The 17952-nt window shown below is 40.6% G+C and overlaps 1 protein-coding gene across 1 annotated transcript; it reads right to left on the bottom strand.

The window, feature by feature from the left end:
* Positions 1 to 2992: 2992 nt before the first annotated feature.
* LOC135481488 (uncharacterized) lies at positions 2993 to 4240 on the bottom strand. The gene has a single exon (XM_064761305.1). It carries the CDS (start codon positions 4238 to 4240, stop codon positions 2993 to 2995), a length of 1248 nt encoding a protein of 415 aa, XP_064617375.1.
* Between the last annotated feature and the right edge of the window lie 13712 nt (positions 4241 to 17952).

The raw sequence follows: 17952 nt of genomic DNA, 5'->3' as shown, positions 1-17952 counted from the left end.
CTTTATTTCAGACTGAATTGTCCATATAAAAAAAGATAAACACACACACACACAAAGAAAAAGAAAAAAAGAAAAAAAAAAAAAAAATAAAAATTAATTATATACACATAACATTGGCGACATATACCGACTTCACATCAGTATAGTAAAACTGACCACCTCTCCTGAAGCCGAGATGTTATACTGGCGTCACTATTCAGGAGTTTTATTACGATGGAATTGTCAGTAAACATAAGTCTCTGTCTGAAACAATACACTGACCTGCGCAGTAATTCACCAAAGGACGGTACACCATTAATGCAGAACATAAAACTGGCACTACAATCGCGCCTGAAACACATTAACCATCTAAATGCATTATTGTAAGTGACCCGTAATGAGCTTATAACCTTTTTCAGAAAAGTACACCAAAGCTGACAACAGTATATATTGCAACAAAAACTACGAAAAAGTTGTACTTTAACAAGCTGAGTACAAGAACTAAACTTACGTATCAACATGTTGGCTCTAATACAGAGCTTTCTTTTCTGAGACAGAATGTCCGCATCATCAGACAAATTGTCAGTAATAATGTGCCCAAGGTAAGTATACGATTGGACATAAGATAACAATCTTTCATTAAGGTACAAAGGCGGGGGATTGAAATCTTTATATGTTTTAGGTTTAATAACCAAACACACAGTCTTACGGGTATTAAAAATTATGTCATGGGAAAGAGCATACTCTTCACATACTTTAAAGAGAGCTTGCATTGCTTTTGCAGACGGGCAGATTATACACATATCATCGGCGTAGATAAGGTGATTGATAAATATACCTCCAACATTACATCCAACACAACTATCGGACAGAGCAACGTCCAGTTCATGGAGGTATAGGTTAAACAGAGTAGGTGATAAAATCCCCCCTTGCCTAACTCCGTTTATGATACGGAAAGGGCTTGATATGGACGATCCCCATTTAATACTGAACTCTTGGGTATTAAACCATACTTCGAGAAACTTTATAATACATGGAGGTACATTACGATCAATCAGTTTTTGCAGTAAGCACCAGTGATTTACGCGATCGAAAGCCTTACTGGCATCAAGGAAACAAACAAAAACAGGGCTGCCATTAGAGCAATAGTAGTTGATAGCTTCTTTTAACACAAAAATGCATTGATCGGTGGATCTATTAGCTTTAAAACCAAACTGAAAATCTGAGGTGTCGAAGAAGTTAAGACATTTTTCTAAAATAAGGCCTTCGATAAGTTTCGAGATAGTAGTAGCGACAGCAATAGGTCGATAATTGTCGGAGGAAGTTATATTTCCTGACTTACTCTTAATTACTGGCGAAATGTAAACATCAGTAAGTTCCTTGGGGAGACAAGAATGCGCCATAAGTGCATTAATACAGAGTGTGAGATGATGTGCAACTTCAGGACCACCATACCTTAGGTGCTCAGAGCTCAAACTGTCAGGCCCACTACATTTACCCAGTTTTAAAGTCTTAATTTTATCAGACACCTCTTCCACAGTAGTAAATCTATGGAATGGAGCATCATTACATTCAGTCAAATACTCAAGTACTTTATCTGGTATTTCTGACTGAGTTAAGAATAGATTCATATTTATCTTTCCACAGAGATGCTATGTTGGCTTCACCATGAGTGTCATCAATACTGATAGGGAGAGACATATTCTTAGCATTGGTGTTATTCACCTCTTTCCAGAATTCCTCCGAGTTGCATTGGAAGAGAGTTTGGGCCATTTTGTCGGCTCGAATTGATGACTCATTTTTCCTACAGGCCCTAACAGCATACTTAAATTTACGCCGAGTCATTTGCATGTAATTACAGATTTCACCACTCCGAGGGCTGCCATGCTCTTTCCAAAGAAGGAAAGCTACACGTGCATGAGCATGAAGGTCACTAACTAGATCATTCCAACCAGGAATATTGTATCGAGTAGAAGACTTATTTTTTGCAACGGTTTCATAACCAGCTTGACGCAGAGCGGTGACAATACTGTGATAATACTGAGATAACTCTTCAGAATGTGTTTTACATTTAGGTTGCATGCAATTCAGAGCCTCAGATGGAATTGTTATAGATCTCATTTTGAGTTTAGTCACAGAAGTATACCTAGCAATATCATTTCCATTAAGATTACTCCAATCAATGAACAGGCGAGTTGGATTGGAGCTGGAAGTATAGAGGCGGGGTAAATTTTGCCAAGAAATGTTAATAGACAGTGGTTTATGGTCAGAAGTAACAAAATCATACAACACATTAATATTGTTTACAGAATCACTAACATGCTGGGAACAGAGGCAGTGATCTAACCACGGGGTGGTCAGGTGGGCATCACTGACATAAGTAAACGTAGAGTGCGGGAGAAGATTTAAGTCATAATTATATAGTCCTGAGTCAGTACAGAAATCTTTCAGCTCTTTTCCAAATGAAGCATTTGGGTCTGCATTCCAGTCTCCCATGACCACAACGTTGGGAATGTCAGATTCTTCAATAATAGACTTTATCTTAGCTAGATAATCATTAAATATGTCAATATTATCTGTACAATCCGTAGGCATGTATATATTAATTATCAATAGTTTACTTGAGTCAGACTCTAAACGAAGGCCAAGCAGCCTATTGTCATGGAAGTCAACAATACTAGCCAAGCTTCCCAGCGACTTTTTCCAGAGGACAGCAATACCACCAAAGGGACGCCCAGGAGTTAGAAGGGTTTCGTCAATGGACGAGACACCATAGCCACAAAAGTCATTGTGTATGGCATTCAGTAAATCATGTTCCGAGTTTCTGAGCCAAGTTTCTTGAAGAACACATACATCACTAAGGTCACATAGTTGTTTAACTTCCTGTATAGAGGTCTTAAGTGACCTACAGTTGAAAGAGGTTACAGTTAATGACATGTTGAAAGTTAAATTGAGATAAGGCACAAGCAGAAATAAATAAATACCATAACTGGGACGCAAAAAAGTACATTCACTAATAGTCATTCTGTAACATCACATGGTCACGTGCATATCGCTGTGTAGAACCGTTGGTGGTGTAATGGTCACCTTCCCTAAATCTTCGCTTGGACCATGTTGCATCCGAGTCGCGGCGGTTATAGAATTTTCGAACCAGTACTTCATCGGGCCAAAAGCTAGAACGTAATAACATATTCGAAACTTTACCCGTTACTCGTATCCAAAACGATGCATATGTGTCATATTTAGTATCCAGCCTCTTACATTCAACGTTAACACCTGAGTTATCCTTAACAAATTGGATTACGTCATTAGAAGTGGTTGTTGGCTCCAATCTGGTAATAAAGATTTCCACAGGGGGATAGGTTCGCAAACCTCGCAATTCATGTTTTTTGTTTGGTCGGGGTTTGTTTCTAATCACTGTTGTGAAATCGTTTCCAGCATACTCCAGAGTTGTACGGCTAGGATGTGATCCTTCAGTTGATAGCACAGCAGCGTAAGATTTATCCATTGATTGGTCTACACAGGAAGCCTCATTTGGAGCAGTGTTGTTAGTTATATCTGATAAAGGGACTGTTTTGCTTTTATTAGCAAACGGACTGTCACCAACAACATTGCACTCGTTGATGCGAGTAGACTGAGATAATTCAGTATCATCCTTAGAGGAGGCGCACTCACCGACACTGGTAATAGATTTCTCTAGGAATCGAGTTTTTCTATTTGTAGGTGGACTAGCACATTTGCTGTCCAAGCGGTCCAACTTTTTTTGAACATTGATCTGTGTTGAGTTTAGATCATCCATTTTGCTAACAATGTCATTCATCTGGAGCTTAACTCCTGCCAATTCACGTAAGAGAGAGGAAACATCAATATGATTTGTTGACACGGGAGGTAACTTGCTCTGTTGCCGAGCCACAAAGCATGGAATGTCACTGGGTTCCAATTCGTGAAGCATTTTGCATATATCCTGAAGAGAGTTCACCTTTCTGTTCGGACCTGATCTCTTGCGAATTTTATTTGTCACAAGGTTTCCGCAGCACTTATACAAGATATCCTTTGCATTTTGAATTTCAGTATCACTATACACATCGTCACATAACTTCACCAGCGTGTCAATTGGTAAGACATCCAGCTTATCCGACAAGTAGCATAGTAGCTCGTTAATTATAGGCTGGGAACGATAATCGGCCTGAACATCCACAGAATTGGAGTCAGTATTGGAGTCATTGTCAATTTCAGCCGAACACGTAGCAGTATCAGCCATATGTAGTATATTCCGGTTATTGCAAGCTACGCGAGAAAGCCCGTAGAGAGCCTCACTGAAGATTGTATGCCATCTAAAGACTGTCACCAAGTATGGCGGCCACAAGTTTGTCCACTGAACTGAGATTGCTCGTCAAGATCCACAGAAATTGATCAAACTTGGTTGGTCTTATTGTTATTATTTGGAGGTTCATTTTGGGAGATATTTTTGTTTCTACGTTGATTAAGTTTGGGGTTATCGGGTCGGTCAGTATTATTCGCTGATTCTATTTGTTGTATTGAGGTAGTTTGTGTTGAGGAAGTATTGAAAGCAGGTCGAACAGTAGGTTCAACAGAAACAGGAGAAGGTTTCTGGTTTGCAATGGGCCAAATCATTGATGTTTGAGTAGCAACAGATGCTACTCGCTTGACCGCATTGGCAAATGAAGTCTGCAATGAAGTATTAGGAGGCGAGACTAGTTTCCGGGCCTCCTGATACGATATATTGTTTTTAGTTTTTAAAGTGATTATTTGTTTTTCTTTGACGAAAAGTGGACAGTCCCTAGAGGAGGTCATGTGATCTCCACTGCAATTGCAACACTTAACTGTGTTGCTGCAGTCGAAACCCTCATGACCTTCACTGCCTCATCGAAAACAAACAAGTTTGTTTTTACTTTGGCCCTTGCCATGACCAAATTTCTGGCACGTAAAACAACGTGTTGGGTTAGGGATGTATAAGTCTACACTAACTCTATACGGGCCAATGTAGATATATGATGGAATAGAAGTACGATTAAAAGTTAACAGGTATGCATTTAGTTTCAGGATATTACTTGATTTCTTCATAGTGAAGCGCTTTACTCTGCTAACACCTTGCGACTTCAGTTCACTGCAGATTTCCTCTTCTGAAAGTTCCAAAATATCTTGATCCCGGTCACGAATTATTCCCTGACAGCTGTTCAGGGAATTGTGAGGTGATGAAAACACAGGTATGTCCGAAATTTTTTTTAACGATAGTAAATTGATGGATTGTTGTTGGCGGAGACATTCAATGAGAATGTCTCCGGACCTTAGCTTTTTCACATTTTTGTAAGGTTCCAGCGACTCCCTGGAGAGCCCTTTGCAAAAGAAAGGGATGGATTTTGGAGGCTGGTTTCTGTTCATTCTTAGTTGAAAGAACAATAAAAGCCGGCCAACTGTCCGACACATTACATTTATCAAGCGAGTCCGACAAAACCTCCAACTTCCTCTTTTTGTCGGTACTCGAAGTCATTCCAGCAGAAGATCTAACAGATGTATTGGAAACGTTTTGCGACAAATTTAAAGAAGACATAATATATATCAAAAAGATTCACCCCATGTGTTCCCCACCCACCACGGAGTGCCAACAAGGGCGATGTATGAACCTGGGGATACCCAGCAGGACACACACCAAGGACTCCACATGAGGTATACTCGAATAGATGTCCCTAATGAGCAAACCCCATTAATTAAATAAGGTCACACATCAGACACATACTACTCGATTGACCCATGAGCCACCGCCTCAAAACTTGGAAGGAAACCGTTATTCTCTAAATGAGTGATGTTATTGAGAAATGTTTTAGGACCAAACAGAGGCAAGACGTGACCAAGCCGATTGATCGGACCGGGCCAGTCCGACCTCCCGTCTCTCTCCAAGTAAGGGCCAAAGTGACGTGTTGGGCGTGAGGATCTCGCAAGACCAACCCGCCCTCAGCCACCAGGATCCCGTCCTCGTAGATTACGGGTCGTAACCCACGGCAAACAGGTCGCTCCCCGGTTGCCTCTCACACAACCGAGAAGATGTGAGCCTATTATATTCACCGGGCTCACACAGGAGAGATCTAGGTTAGTCGACTTTTACGACAAGCTTGCGTAGAGGGCTGAGGTCCTATTCTTATCACCCCGGAAACCCCACAGGGGTTTAGACAAAGACGGCAAGTATATGAATGTAGGGTACCTCAGTGCTACCCTAGAAATACAATGAGTATGATGGACGCAGCCGGTCCCAGGTCTGCGTGCCTGTCTTGAAGCGACTTGGCAGATGTGTCGGAGTTCGAACTTCAAGGCCAGGAAGGTAAAATCTACGCCTTCCAGTTTCAAAGTGGCAAGTACAACCGCAAAAAGATAGGGGGGGGGTCAAGCAGAACCTGCCACGTTTGCCACGGGTGCAAGCAGAACCTCGTTTGTCTCATCCTCTGTAAAGCAAGAGCGCAGGTCGCCGTCTGAGGTGATTGAAGAACAAAAACTCTCATTAATTCGCCTTGAAGACCGCTTTGTTCTTACCAGAGCTCACGACCCCGATTGGTTGATAGATGTGAAGGTGACCCCGATGTCAGTCCAGGCCACCGTGATCGATGTGAAAAAAGTTTTCAAGTCCGGAACTTATTTCGTGTCGTACGTACCAACTGGCAGCTGTTATTTAGATTCGGACAGAAGAGGCCGCTTCGTACTAATGTCGGGGCTGGGGGAACAGACCGTACGTCTTACTGCGCAAACCGATTTTAAGGCCACACTACCACTAAACATATCTTCGACCTCATACTTGGCGCGGGCAGTCGCCGTTGCACCTTGATTACCGGTTTGAAAAAAAGGTGGCCTGTAGAGCACAATGGAAAGGATCTCAGACTTATGATCAAATTACCGGCCCAGGGCGACCCAGTCATCCGGAGCTCTCTTGAGGATAAACGAGTCGTCACAGGGGGCATTTTAAATCTAGATGAAATCTGTTTAGACTGCGGCATAGGCCTTCACCGCTTTCGTGTTAGTAATCCCGACGACAATTTAGAGCTGACCGACGTTACTGATTCGTAGGACGGACAATATGGGACGACTGCACCCGACGATCTTGGATGAAAACCCCTTGCCGCCGGAGGGCGCGGCGCCAACGATTACGGATGACCGACCACCCATTGGCCCCGACCGCGCCGACGATTATGGTTGAAAACCCCTTGGCCCCGGCCGCGCCGCCGGAGAGCATGGCGCACGCCCATCGCCTGCAGTATATCAGCGAAATACAGAGGCAGCTTGAATCTGAGCGAGATCTCCACCGGGCCTTTTACAAAAAGTACCGGCGTGGTGTCCTGGCCACCGAAGCCCTTGATTCGGCCATGCTCACGGCCGGTTTTGGCCTTAAGGTTGCAGGCGTGGGGCTACTCACAACAATAAATGCAACCCCTGCTGTCTTGGCCATGGAAGCTGCGGACTAGCTTGCGGTGTCTTAAATATCGCCGGAAAATTCGTTAGCCGCCGACTTCACGCAAAGGCCGAGAAACATAACGATATACGGCTGTTGGCTGAGGCCAAACTTAACAGCATCCGTGCGGAGCTATCTACGGCATTATCTGATGGTGTTATTTCGGACCTAGAGGTCAAGCAAGTAGTTCAGGATCTCAAGAACTACTCTGGTCTGAAGCAGGAGATACGCCTTAAGTCTCGTAAGGCATTCAACGCCGTAGAGATCGATGAAAGCACGAAAAAACAGCTTATAGATCGCGGCCGAAAACTAGCTCCACAAGAGCTGAAAAACGCCCTTTCCGAATGATTTTCTTGGGAGGTGCCCAGGGGGAACTTGTTTGGAACCAGGGAAACCCCCATGCTATGTCTCGACTGCCCCGGGGGAAAAAATCTGCCCATTGTGGGGCTCGAACCCATGGTCCAAAAAAGCAAAAGGCCTGGTTTATAGCTCAACCTGTTACCAATTAATCACCACCCTAACGGCGGGCTCCGGATTTTTTGCGCTAGCGACCCACCGTTAGGGGGGTTAATTGACGCTGACACATCCCACCACCATTGGGCCATCTACAACACCCCTTGGTAAGGGCTCTCTGCCTCCGAAACTGTCGAAAGTTGCAGAGATTCCTTAGAAGTGCGTAGGACCCGGCGCCATATGCAGGTAATGTATTCATATACTACATATACAGGAGACCAAATCCGGATTTGAGCTAGCAAACATCCCCTTATATACGCAGTATATGAATACACCCCTTAAATACAGCGCCTTTGCCACCTCTGTCAGACGACTGAGCTATATCCCACGACCCACAAAACATGGGCTAAGTTTAAAGGACTTTTCCGCATAAGCAAAGTATCTCCAATCCTCCTTAAAAATACTGGATCTTATCAAACAAGACACGCTAAAAGCCTGTGACATTTATTTTTCATAAAAACCCGTAGTTTAAGCCCTATCCTGGGGAGAAAATCAGCTGAATCACCCTGTTGTGCAACACATCCGGCCTACATATAGGCTATACGCCTTATCTGTTAAATGCCAACTAGGTCGCCTCATATCAATGTGTGTATGTAGGCTAGGCTTGTAAATAAGCCTGTACGCCTTGGCTGGGGAGGCACCCAAGGGGGAGGCCTCTATTTGTTCTGGGGAGGGCCCCAAGGGGAGGGTGCGCCAGAACCTATAGTGTGTATACTACTACAAACAAAGAGAGAATATGACCAAGAGAGTCATATAGCTCTCCTGTGGTCTTTCTTGCAATATCTGCTGCTCATGTCGTTAAGTGTGAACTCAGGGAAAGTTTGACACAAAGACATTTACATTCTTTTACAAAAGTCGGTTTTTCCTAATTTACTGATTATATATAATCAAGAATCGTGGGGTGTATGTGCTACATAATTATACAAATGTATAAGTGTTTGGATTTGACTACCGAAGTAAAAAATATTTTATACGCCCCGCCATTAGGCGAAGAGTGTTATGCTATAGCGATTTTGTCCGTCTGATGATGATGTGTCGCGACTCAAAAAGATTTTGTTTTTTTCATATGATTTTGTGTCCGGGCTATAGCTCCAACAGTTTTCCACACAGAGTTTTAAATTTTGGTGGATAGATAGATACAGAGATGACTATGTGTCGCGATTCACACTTGTCCATTTTCGCGGATGTCATGGTAACCAAGTTACCATTTTCCTTATATGTACTATGTAGATAGATATGATTTCGTGTCCGGGCTATAACTCCAACAGTTTTCCACATAGGGTTTAAACTTTTGGTGAATATATACATACACAGATGACGAAGTGTCGCGACTCACATTGGTCCATTATCGATGTTGTCATACACGAGTAGTGTAACTTCGAAAAAAGACTTCATTGTGACTCATTATTTCGGCATTTTATTTAGCCATCATCAGGCGAGATTGTGACTCAATATTTCGGCATTTTATTTAGCCATCATTAGGAGAATCTCTCCTGATGATGGCTAAATAAAATGCCGAACAATTGATACTTGTGTATTAAAACTCATCAGTTGCACTACAGGCTGTTGCCATGGTAACTGGATAGTTATTTTCATTACATAATACTATATAAATAGATCTGATTCTCCAACTGTTTCTGCATAAGGTTTGATTTTAGGTGGACACCTTTGTCCACTTGCGATGAAGATTCCCCTCAGGAGTTATACTCACCAAAATGCTGCTTGTGTTATTTTATACATTTCAAACAAATGCATTTGATGGGGCGTATATTGTGTTCACCCGAACTCCCGTTTGATAAGGTTATGTAAAGGAAGCAGTTTTCCAGTGCTTATAATAGTAGTAACTAGCGGGAATTTCCGTTTAGCTCCAGTTGCTAGGGCGCTGCATTTCTTCTGCAGAGACCCGAGTTCGCATCCTTGTGTGATTCACGTGATGTAATCCTTCAACCATTACAGTTACATCATTCGGCAGTTTAACGGATTTCCCCTTCTGGGCTACCGTATTATCATGCCAGTGTTATAATGAGTCAGTCTTTGCTTGTTGATCGGGCGTTACTGTACTACATGTAGGTCAGGACTGAGCGACTTTACAGAGTCGTAATGTTAGACTGCCCTCGCTCTATCTTATACAAATACCCGGACGTAACGATTACATGTATACTGTATGCAAAGTTGTTCATGCAAGTATGTATATGTGCACACTGCTGTAACACTTAGCTGTCGGTATGTTTACAGTGTGACAGGCTTGAGCCAGACATTTAGTGTGGCAGTCATGCTTGCTCAGGCAAGTTGTGTTAAGACCATACCGCATAAGGAACACCCTTTATCACTTCGACTTTTTATCCGCCATGTTTGCTGTCTTCTCTCTATCATAAAAAGGTTATCTTCCTCTGCATTTGTGACAATAAGTTTACAGACGCCTTTGCGCACTCTTACCTACGTCGAAGGCCGCCTGTCTCTAGTCATCTAGTTAGTCTATCAAAGAGTGGATCCATTTTAAAAAATATTCCCAAGACACCCTTGTCCTTGCAGTATTTGATTTATTCTATTTGATTGGTGTTTTTATGCCGTACTCAAGAATATTTCACTTATACGACAACGGCCAGCATTAGGGTGGAAGGAAACTCCTTGCAGTGAGCTGTACAGGATGAGTCATGGTACTAATGATGTTGTAAGGTGCTACGTCTAAGCATAAATACGACCAGTCAGAATAAAACCCTAACTGAGGAAAATTGGCAATACGCCGGATTTCACGGGTTATTCCTTTCGCCTGCTACCACTGCCATTACTGTTCTGGGTTTACCCTCGTCTTTTATGGGACAGTATAGTTCATACGGATCCAAATGAATGAACACATGATTTTGGTTTACAGTTTAACATCGGTAATATTGCATTCACTTCGTACGGCATGTTTAAATCACGAAGCAGCACATTCAAAAGAACTTTACACTAGTACTGTGAAAGATAAGGCCCCTTACCCATAGAACTGCACACTGAAACAATGTTGGTTTTGTGCAGCACCGATAGATCTTCACTCAAGTGCTGTGTTAGTCAGAGTACCGATTAACACAGGTAGAACTTCACTCTGGTACTGTATTAGTCAAAATGTTATATAATACCGACAGGACCCCCACCACAGCACTGCGTCAGACGACGTTTGTCTTGCTCCCTTTTTGCTAGATATAGCAAACAAGAAACTCACCCAACCGCGCGAGTTAATATCAGCTCCTCCCAGCACAAGATCTTTAAGCTTTTGGAGCTCCCCATTCTCAGCAGCCACGATTAAACATTTAGTATTCCATCTGCTTGTAGACCTAGCCGTCGCCATCTTAGTTGAATCTAAACTAAAGAGTTGAATATAAAAGTGACAGTAAAGGAGAAATACCTCACAAGCTATAAATAGACATGAACTCACCGCATCTTGGTTATGGTTGGTCGACAAGAGCACACCATTATATTTATGAATCGTGTGAGAGGTATGTCAAGTCTTCGAGTTAGTACTTAGCCCCAAAATAATTACGTAATAGTACATTGAAGTATAAGTCTGCTGATGTTATACTTTAACTGCCTTGGCTGCTGACTTTGGCTAAAATTTAACTACAAATTGTGAGTTAATACCAGTGTTAGCTAAGACACTTTTGAACAACTGGGCCCTGGTGGTGGAGTGGTTGGCGTGCAAGTGCAGCGATATGACTCACGAACCTCTACGGTAACCTAGTGGGTAGTGTCAGCCTTGAAGTGGGCAGAACCTGGTCGCCGCGACCAGATAAATGCTGGTCAACCACTGACTGACCAAGAAAAAATTGGTCAGAATTATCTGGTCAAAAAAAAACCTGGTTATACGACCTCGAAACATAATTGTTTATGCTACTGTGACCATTTTTTTTGCCAACACCAAGGTATTTCTGCATGACCATGTACTCATATATCAGACCGACCAAGTTATTTGTGACCAGTTCGGTCAAAACATTTTTGGTCGAAACAGACCACAAAATAAATTTAGTCGATTCGAAAAGCTGCGGAAAGTCGTGGGTTCACCCTGGGGCCTGTCCGATTTCTATCTTTAATAGTGGCTGTCAACAGTATAAGTATTTATCAGTACTGCGTAAAACACTAACCAAATAAATAAAATGAACAACAAGACAACAGACTGTGTAGTATTAGAATATATATTCTGCACGTATATATGTATTAGGTGTGTTTATATTCTGCTTTCTTGCCCTCTTGTTTTTCACTGAGTTTTATTCGGTGTGAGGTGAATTTGGTTGCCGTGGCCAAAAATAAATGTTGGCCGCCCACTGACTGACCAAGAAAATCTTGGTCAAAATCATGTTGTCAAAAGGAAAAAGCTGGTCACTCAATCGTTGACCATAATTGTTTGGGTCGATAGTATTTGCGACCAAATGTAACATAACAACAAAATTCAATCTGTGAAACTGAATTATATAGGCAAGCAGCCTATTGCTGGCCTGTTAACGTACCACCATGTTAATAGTGCTTTGATCTTTGATTTGTTTTAATTCAAGCCCTGTGTCGACGTCCAGTAACGAAATGCACTCAGCATAAAGGCTTAATCATGTGTATGGCTTGGATTTAATATTCTACGTCTTTTAAGGTTAAAATACATTAACTTCAGTATATATTCTTTTCCGTAGTTAAGGGCGAAGAAAAGAGTAACAGTACAAGAGAAACAAAATAAATAAATTCATCAATAATTTATTGTGAAGTTATTTTCAAATTTTGTAGTTTCATTTATTGGAGACCACGGTCAGTACTGTACATATATTAACATACATGTATATCTAAATGTAACATCGTTACTTAAGTACAAAATAATGCACTATGTGCGAATATTGTGTCATTTACATGTAGGCCTCTGTATCTATATTGTGTAATTAAATACAGTACGCGTATTCTCCACTGTTTAATGCTTGCAGAAATGATTAAGACGTGTAGTTATCGTAATTATGTTCAGTGTTGTAACTTGAAGTATTCTACGGTGAATACTTAGGTTGCATCTTAGATGTATTTAGAAATACAAGAACACAGTGCAACCCCCTAACACTACACAAAGATACCCTGCCAGAACGGCTGTGCTCCCTGGGTCCTGACTTCAGATCTTGCTTTGGCAAGGTTTTACACTAGGTCATCTGAGACAGTCTACAGTATGACAGGCTCCATATCTATATGTACAACTCGAGTCCCGTTTACGTCAATCGTAGATTTACCAACATTCCACTTTAGGCAACAATGGCCACCATTTTCAAAACCGAAGCAAAATCAGTGCATCGCTTTATGTTTCATTTCCAATCTTCTATCATATTGTGACATATTTTGTATGTCGGTGTAACTATGACGCTCTAAACGGACGTTATGTGCCTGGATGTATGAGCAAGAGGTCATCCGAATGCTTTCAGAAGATTATTAAATGGTAAGCACCATATACAAAGTTTTCGCATCGTTGTTGTTCTTGTATCCTTAATTTTTGTCAACTTCAACCCGTCATGTAGCCCTTCTTTTCTGTAGAAAAAGAGATTACTACAGATTACTAATAGGCATACCGGGTCATGGGGTATTATATGTTCACAAAGAAAATTATAGTCATTGTTTTTTACTACCTCACAGTCAAGCATAGAAAGAAAATAAACATCATGCCAAACTCCTTGCGGTGTCAGCACACATGCGAACACATACCATTTCCTCTGCAAGTCAAAGTTGAGTTCTAGTCATATGTGTTAGTTCGAATCACAGTTGTATATTCTATACAGCTATATATACTATTATATATACCAGAAAAGTACTAACAGTAACAACTTCAATGGTGGCTGTTTTTTTAACAAAGCCAGCGTTTCTAATGCTTGAGAGTGTGGCTCTGTGAGGAGTTTGTCATCCATCACTCATTTCTTCCCCCCTCCCCACCCCCAACCCCTTTAAAATTATTATCACTAGAATTTTTATATCGAAAACCGTAATGGACCAGGGAGTATCTTTTCTTATAAATAGAACTTACCACAGAATACCATCAAAGATGTTATTGAATGATTACAAGATTAGGCACAAAAGAGACTAACAACTGGAGCTTGAAATCAACTTAAAGTATTTTTGGTATGGAATTCAAATTTCACTCAACCTAAAAGGCGGCCATATTCTCACAAGATTAAAATATTTTGCCAGTTTTAAGAACTATGTTGAACCCTATGTTAATCAATAAGTGCCTTCCCGATGGTCATTGTGAAAAGGTTGTTCTTCAAAGAATTGACACCCTTCTACCACGTGATAGCAACCGCAGCTATAGAATTCACGAGATTCTGATTTACAAGCCCATTGCACCCTGCAAACTATACCATGATACAGACTCACTGTGCAGAACTTTTTCTTTATTTTAATCGTAAATTCCTATCCTGTTATAGATATGCCTATTAATAAATGTTATAAATATACAGCTGAAAATGTTACACATTTTCTGAATATTTCTGAAAACTTCTAAATTCAGATCACGCATTTTCCTCTTTGCCGATCAAAAAAGATAAGATTTAATTATTATCATTTATCATAGTGAGAAAAGCGACAATTGTTTAAGATTATATTGCATAGAGCTAAATGTCTTGTTAGTCAGATACTGTCTTGAAATTGAGACATCTTGTCTTGTTCAAGAGAAGTAACAAAAGTTAAAACATTAAGAAATTTTCCCATGCTCCAATCAACGGTTTTTAAAAATAATTAAACAATAATTAAATCTAAGAAAAGTAATTAAATCTAAGAAAGTTATTATCGCTGAAAGGGCACCTTTCTCGAATTTAAACCTTTCCGGTGGCTGCTGACGAAATGTTGCATTTCCTAAAAGTTTGCCAAGCGTTAGCGGATGAAAAAACAGTTACAAATCTTACATTTGTAACTTTTTGTGTTCCACAGTAACCGGCAGCTGAATTGGTGTTGTGGCTAGCCATTTTTTGGAATTACTAGAAACCATCGAGCTCTAAAAGTAGAGCACTTGCCATGCAGAGAAGACCAGATGAGGGTACGCGTATTTGTTACTTGATGACTCCTTACATTGTGGCACATTCATGATGTAGCAACAAAAAGGATGGGTTGTAAAATGCTTAGCGTCACACATAAGAATAAAACAACAAGCATAATACTTACTATTTTTGAAATGGTGAATTATAGAATTTCTGGCTAATGCTGTGCTTGTCTGCTTTCCTCATTGATAATGCAGTAACATATCATTCGGTATCAATTCAAATAAATAACGACGTCTCTTTAGCTTTTTGTTAATGCTGATTTTTTTTTCTTTTTCAGACCGGAAGGCCATGGAGGAAAGCTGTTCAGTATACAGATACATTCTGGATGTGTTTGGGGATGAAGGGCACAAAAGATAGTAAGAAATACAGTTATACATGGAACTCGGTTGTTTCCGATCAAATGGACAAGCCAGAAAAGAAGCGTGTTCATGCAGACACAACAGCGGTGTGTGGCTGACCACATTTGTAGAAAGCAGTGTACACAGTTTTAAGACCGCATTCTGCTCGTACTGTACAGAACATAGTGTGGATGTTGCACAATTTCAAACCATGAACTTTATCCAGATGACGTTCCTTGGACTACTGTGCATAAAGCCCCATGTCATATCTATAGATCATAGGAGAGGTCCCCCAAAATCTGTTTCATATATATGGGTTCTGGTCATGCGTGATGTACACACAGGAGCGGTCTCCCTAAATCTGATGTATACATATTAGTGTTCTACCCATGCCTGATGTACACACAGGAATGGTGCCCCTAAAACGGATGTACACATATTTGTGTTTTACCCATGCCTGATGTATACATACCCGTGTGTTCTTCAATAATAATCCGTGGCTGAGGGGATAAGCACGCCAGTGCGGCGTAAAGACACGGGAGCCTCTCCGACCGCAGGAGGGAAGGAATGACAGCAACGTGCGGGTGGTGGTGGGTTTCTTTCGAGCTCTGTCCGATTTCCTCCCACCGTAATGTTAGTCGCCGACATATAAGTGAAATATTCTTGAGTACGGGGTAAAACACCAGTTAAATAAATAAATCAATTTTAACAGCACAGGTTTCCATAATGCTGAAAGTATGATCTAGCCGGCCTCCTCAAAGTTGCACACCATAATGCACCATAATAATACAAAATGAACAAAAACGAAAGTTTTACTTTTACGGAAACTTAAAACAACTTACAAAGAGTTTGTAATGCTGAGAAAATAAGACGTGCGGCATGTCCCTTTGGGTTGAAATAGTTCTGCTAACAGTCCACCTAATGCTGAAGACAATTTGGTAGATCTCTCCGATGCTGAAAATATAATGGAATATATACTGACAAAAATAATGCAGTATTTCAGGTGCTTATATAATATACTGACACGGTGTTTCTTAGACTGAAATAATGAGTTCTACGATTAAAAATTAGTACCGGTAGTTGGGATCGGGGATATTATATAGCTACAAAATGAAAGTTTGGGATATTTCCTGACTTTCATAATACCCTTATATTTTGTATCAATATCTTTCTTAATGGCAAGGAATATATACGAGAAACATAAGATGTTAATGAACCATTTTAGCCAAGATAGTTCTATTGTTGAATGAAATGGTTTCCTGCCCAGCACAACTTCCATTCATTCATATACCATGCATGAATTTTCTCACATCTTCATATAATCCTACTAATATCGAGTGTTTACAGAAACAAAATTTTTGACTAAGCTCATTCACGCATATCACGTGGTCTTCTGAGCAGGAGACGTCAACTGGAGTTTTTGAAGGCATGGTAGCGTCAAATGGGTAATATAACGTCACACAAGGGAATTTGTACGGAAATGACTGAACATTTTGTTTTTTGCACTAAACTGTGCTACATGGCCTTTGAATTGCCCAAGAAGTTTTAACATATCTGTAGTTGATAACCATATGTTTATACTATGTGCCCATGTCGCATAGCAGTATGTGCGCAGCAGAATCGCTCTTTGACTCATTTGTCAGCATATATAAGAAGTAACAACTACACATTTTTATGTGTCATGCACTTTATCGACTTGATTTAATTTCTCTAGTTATGTTAACAATCACATGTACCATCTGATAATCGAATCTTAATCTGTGGATTCATTGAGTTACTTTAGGTCACTTACGGCACTCCAAGCCTAGACTAGCATTATAAACAGTGGAAGCTTTACCATGTCTAGGGCCATATGAAACGGTAAAGTAAATAAAATAAAACGTGAATAACCTATAGTTTCTACAGGACATCACAATTTGGACTGGTTATGATATTGATATTGGTATTCCGTATTCCGTAAGTATTAAGTAAGGCTTACGGTTTTCTCGTTATGCAACATAGTACCGATTTTTAAATCCAGAGAATCGATTAGTTTGCAGTCTGTTAATTGCGTCAAAAGAGGAAATGGTATTTCGTCTAACAGTTTACAGCTTAGTGTCGTTTATTGATATTTTACAGCTTAATACTGATATTACGTTACAATTTATCATGTTTGACAAAATATATTAGTATATATAAATATATTATATTAGTACATTAATATATTATTAAGATACATAATATTAAGCTTTCAGAGCTCAAAGATGGGCATCACCTTGCTGGGGTCTGGCAGTTTGCGGTATTTTACAAATGAAAACTGTTTTTTTTTAACTTTTCTATGTCATTTCACGACTACGCACGTGTGTAAATCGGCATCTTGTGCAGGCAACCAAAGATCAGTGTATATGTTTCAAACATTTATTAGATGACAAAAAAACGGATTATTTAACACAATATACATTCATCGGGGTGTGAGGTCAGACTTCCTGAGGCTCGGGGCTACGCCAACATATAATGTTCATTGCTATTGTTCAGGAGTCAAGGCGCTGAGGCTTGTGAAGCCAGACCGCAAGTGGGTGGTACCGCTGAACTGTCACCTACGCTGTCTACAATGGCGTGCGGTTGCAAGGAACAAGCAACTGTTGTACGAGAGTGAGAGCAAACA

This window comes from Liolophura sinensis, unplaced genomic scaffold, assembly GCF_032854445.1.
Source record: "Liolophura sinensis isolate JHLJ2023 unplaced genomic scaffold, CUHK_Ljap_v2 scaffold_156, whole genome shotgun sequence".
In the NCBI taxonomy this organism is placed as follows: domain Eukaryota; kingdom Metazoa; phylum Mollusca; class Polyplacophora; order Chitonida; family Chitonidae; genus Liolophura; species Liolophura sinensis.
The sequence above is the reverse complement of the archived record's forward strand: the minus strand, read 5'-3'. Positions and strand labels throughout refer to the sequence as shown.